Source organism: Haliotis asinina, chromosome 11 (genome assembly GCF_037392515.1).
Source record: "Haliotis asinina isolate JCU_RB_2024 chromosome 11, JCU_Hal_asi_v2, whole genome shotgun sequence".
Lineage (NCBI taxonomy): Eukaryota > Metazoa > Mollusca > Gastropoda > Lepetellida > Haliotidae > Haliotis > Haliotis asinina.
In genome coordinates, this window is record NC_090290.1 from 53,004,388 (window position 1) to 53,009,379 (window position 4,992).

The following is a 4,992-nucleotide window of genomic DNA, read 5'->3' on the forward strand; positions in this document are numbered from 1 at the left end:
TAGCAAACTGGAAACAGATTTCAGTTGTTTGGCTGTCATGACTCGCCCGATCACCTGGTACACTTATAATGTTAGAGGGAATAGTTTCAATATGTCTCCAAAACTGCTTAACGTATCTGAAGTTAATTTGTTGGCAATATATTTCGTCTATATTGACAACAAATATTGTTTACAATTCAACTGACTTTGTTATGTGTTGACAGATTTACACATATGCTACACATGAAGAATGTTTTTGCTCTGTACCTTGCGTAGAGCAGTGTTTTACATGTGAATTAGGGCTGGGAAGCCAGAAAATATAACAATTGATTGAGTATTGTAAGGTCTGACAACTGTCAGAATGTTGTGCTTATTTGTGATAAAGGTAATGTTTCATCTCAAACCAAACTCAAGTGTAGTGCAACAGTGCAATCGCAACTGTTAATCTTTGGATATTTACGGCATCGTCATTGGAAGGACAAGACCTAAACTCCCACCGAGTGATTAATAGTTCGCATATATGACGCCCATTTCCAGGCATACTGCATGCTCACGGCGCTACGTATATTACAATCCCCGGTCATATAAACCTATCGTACCATCAGATACTTTTTTCAACTCCCAGGGTACTATGCAGCCATGCTCCTTGTTAGGCGCAATGACCTAAACACTCACATCAGGAGATGTCACAGGACATCCTCATTTTACAGCTGGGTGAAGTGAGACAATGTGAATCTAAGTAACTTGTTCCTATATGCTTCGGAAATATGCCCACTTCAGGACCAGAACCTATGTGCTTCCACTGGGGATCCAACACAGACCTTCAGTGTGACAGGCACACGCCTTACCACTGAACCAAAAGGTGTCTTGCACGTTTCAGATACTGTTTCAGAGGGTGGGGACTGAAGTTTCAGGTGTTGTGTGGATAGATGGATGGATGGATGGATATACGAGTGTCACTTGTCGTCTTGTGCTTAGCCTCCTCTGATCAAATACCATACTATTCAGAACCATCAAGGGGGGCGGCCTGCCGAGAGAACTGGAAGAAACAGAAATAAGAAATTGTTCAGATACAGTGTACACAAAATGAGACACCGTCGAGAGATCAGTAAATATAACGAATGCTACCTTATTATTTTTTTATTTTAGTCAGACCTTTGATTTGTTACGATGACACAAAATCTACAAAATCCGCACACATTACACAAGTTACGTCTAACCATAGGCACAGAGGGACCAGTGAACAACGCTTATATGTTATCGAACATCACAATGGTAATTTTGAACCGCTTGAAGCATGGGTATTGGATAGAAAACATAATTGGAGTTATCTCCCTTCCATCGTTTGCATTCGCATAACACTGGTAATTTTCGTACATCTGTAGCATATGTTATATTTGGGATTACACTTCAAGTAAGGTTGTTTTTTTGTCTGTTTGTTTGTTTTGTTTTCTGTTTGTTTTTGTTTCTTTGTGTTTTTGTTTTTGTTTGTTTTGTTTCCTGTTTTTTTTTAAATATTTTTTTTGTTTCATTATATATGTTATCATGTTACGAAATATAAATATTTTGTACAACGGCGGGGATGAAGTATCCTAGATAGGCCCAAAACTCACGCTATTGACATGAGAACAATGAAGGGAATGAAGTAGCCTAGATAGGCCCCAAACTCACCCTTTTCATATAAGAACAATGAAGGGGGTGAAGTAGCCTAGATAGGCCCAAAACTCACCCTTTTCATGTAAGAACAACGGCGGGGATGAAGTAGCCTAGATAGGCCCAAAACTCCCCCTTTTGATATAAGAACAACGGCGTCGAAGAAGAGACGTAGCAACGCCAGTTCCGTTCTAAGCGTTAAGGGTAGATCAATCTGAGAACATGGATTAACGCATACCAATGATGTTTTTGCCAGTCAGGGGACCGTTTGCCATGGATGACGAGGTGGTGATGCTCTAAAAGGAATTGATTCATATATCCTGGGTTCATATATCACGGAGATGTCGAATCAGTTTATGTAGAATATCTAGATTGTATCATTGTAAGTAAAGTTAAGTCACCTTAATGTCTATGATTAACCTGAATCTCAGACTATCTTGATATCAGATAGATCAGATCGGAGATGGGGAAAAAGGAGAATTTGAAGTTGTACTTATTTTACAATTGAACATGGAAAACATATTCTATGAAGTCTTCTATCTTTGACTTATTCAGGCCATATGACTTCTCCAGCCCATGCATTAGAAGTTCTTTGTGTCCTCATTGTAAGCATATGAAAGTACTTTTGGGTCTCAATGCGAGATTTTAGAAAGTGAACACGTCAACCTTTCATTTTTTCATCCCATAATACAATTTAGCATAAACTTTTCTGACATTTCTAATCCATGTATTAGTGGTGCCTTGTATTCTCCCTGAAAATATCCATAAAACGTACATTTGTGTCTCAACATGGGATTTTAAGAATTATTCACTGAAAATATCCATTTTCCAATTTTTTAATCCCCCAAAATTGACTAAGCACTATTTACATATGTAGTGTTAAGAATATGCATCCTAACATAACTGTATTTATCAAAACCCTGAAAGAAATATGTTTCGTCGAAAACCATGTATGCGAAAAGTAATAATAAAATAGAAGACTTCAATCACAGATGGGACCTTCTCTTCCCAATCGTATATGTCTATTATGATAATATTGATATAACTGTACATTATCTATCTATATTTTCATTGTACGACATTGTCAGCATGAGAACCAATAACAAAAAAAATAAAAAAGAAAGCCGCTTAACATGAAGCCGATTCCCACATACGTGACTCAGTTATACGTGACAAAGAATAACACGAAGTACCAAATTAATTTCCACGGTGAAGTTCGGCATTCCCAGCGGGTAACATAGGTAATAATAGAAGAGCACTCAGCCAATCAGAAAACAACATTCATGTGTGGAGTAAGATAACAACAATTGTTATATCTCAATACAGTATTCATTAGTTATGTCACATCAATCCAACGTTTTATCAATCGTTATCAATCAAGAACAGTTCAAATTTAGAAGTAATGATCATGTGGATATGTGTTAATCTCTTGTCTGTCACTTACCGGTTTGTTACTGATGACGTTCGGAATGACGTCATCGTTTGTGCTGAAAGTGATGTCATCGACTGTACCGTTTGTTGTTGCCGTGTCGTCATGGTTCACAGAACAGGTTTTGGTAAAGGCATGATTAACTCTTCCAATATTCCCCTTTACCTCGATTGTTCCATCCATCTGTATCGGGGTAGATCTAGGATCCTCAAAATTTTGTTGGAATCCACCGTCATCATGCTTGGTACCGTTGCTTTTTTCAGATCTGAATTTTTCTCGATGGTCAGAGGCCACAGATAAATCTTCCGATCTTTGGCGTTGAAAGAAGAGTCGGTAGGGGACGCGGCGGTAGGAAGGGAAGGCCAACAGAAACAGGGGCAGCTTGAAGGCATGGTACACATAATTCAGGAAGGCCAAGCTGGTTCCAGAAATGAAGAGAACAACGGCATTGCCACTTTCAAAATAACCTTTGAAGAGATCAAAAATGAAGAGAGGCACAAATGTTACCATATAGGTGATAGAAACGAGAAGAATGCCTTTTGCTTGACGGACATACCGCATGGTAGCGGAGGCTGATGTGATAGAAGTGTTCTCTTCCTTGCGCATAAACAGACATATCCTTGTGTAGGAGATAATGACCGTGACAAGAGGCAGAATGACATTCATGGTTAAAGTAAGGCTTGCAAACCAGATATTTTGTTCAGTAACATTCAGTTTAACCATGATAGAATCACGCTCCAGGATGAAGTAGTTGTCTGCTACAAATACCAGATTCCAGGTGCCAATGACCACGAGCCAGGATACTGCAATGAACACAGTGATATGTTTGTGTTCCAGGTAGATCTTGTAGGAAACAGGATTGCAGATGGCTATGTGAAGGGCGAAGAGTGTCATGGCCAGTGACAGTCCAGACTCAGAATACAGGATACTCATGACAACCCTCTGAACAAGGAGGGTCGTCTGCAGGATATCTCTGTGTGGATTGGTGTACATGACCCCATACAATATAAGCCAGGAGAGTCCATTTCCTGCGTCAGCCACGGCCTGGTTCATGAGAATGCGCCCCGAAGCTTCCATCTTTGTCGAAGCCTTGTAGATCAGCAACATCAAGAGAGCGTTACCAAGTAGGTTCAGAATATCAAAGCAGGTGAAAGTGATTTCTGTTATCTGCAGAATTCTGTCAAACAGATGGTCAGTTTGGTTAGCGTCATGGACGTCGCATCCAGTCGACATGTTGCATTCCATGTCTGTTTCTTGAGGAGGTAAGAAGTCAGAGACATTGAAGCTCGAGGTCGATGTGTTGTCCATGTTGGTGTGCTGTCGTCTGTCCAGTGAAGTGGCGGTACCGTGAACTGTATATATTAGCAGGTAGAACTGACCAATGGCAGGCCATGTTTTGGTATCATCTATAACTGCCCAACGACAGGCTCGAGGAAAGTAACAGGGACGTGAAGAGGCGTTACCTTAACTTGAAGATAGTAGTACATGGAACTAACGAATGGCAGGTCCTGTTCTGTTGGAATCCATAACTGCCCAGTGATAGGCTTGATCAGTGTCAGCGATTAAGCGGCACTGAAAGATTGTAATATTCTTAACGAAAATAACGCATAACACTGTAATATATTTAAGCAAACATCTGTTCGATAATTGGATATGTTGAACATATATTCATTTTTTCCTCTTTTTAACTTCGAAGCATGTATTTCTAATGAAACTGATTCATAACATGTAATTTAAAACATCTAAAGTGGTGTCAGGTGGTGGTGGGCTGGTGTGGTACTGTAGTGTCTGGAGGTTGTGGGCTGGTGTCGTGTGGCGGTGTCAGAAGGTGGTTGGTTGGTGTGGTGTGGTGGTGTCAGGAGCTGGTGGGCTGGTGTGATGTGGTAGTGCCAGGAACTGGTAGGCTGGTGTGATGTGATAGTGCCAGGAGC

General features: G+C 40.3%; 1 protein-coding gene across 1 annotated transcript; it reads right to left on the reverse strand.

Moving 5' to 3' along the window:
- Window positions 1–979: 979 nt before the first annotated feature.
- Window positions 980–4,369, reverse strand: LOC137255545 (allatostatin-A receptor-like). The gene is made up of 2 exons (XM_067792972.1): window positions 3,077–4,369; window positions 980–1,018 (listed from the first exon to the last, which is right to left on the reverse strand). Exons 1-2 carry the CDS (start codon window positions 4,367–4,369, stop codon window positions 980–982), a joined length of 1,332 nt encoding a protein of 443 aa, XP_067649073.1.
- Window positions 4,370–4,992: the final 623 nt, after the last annotated feature.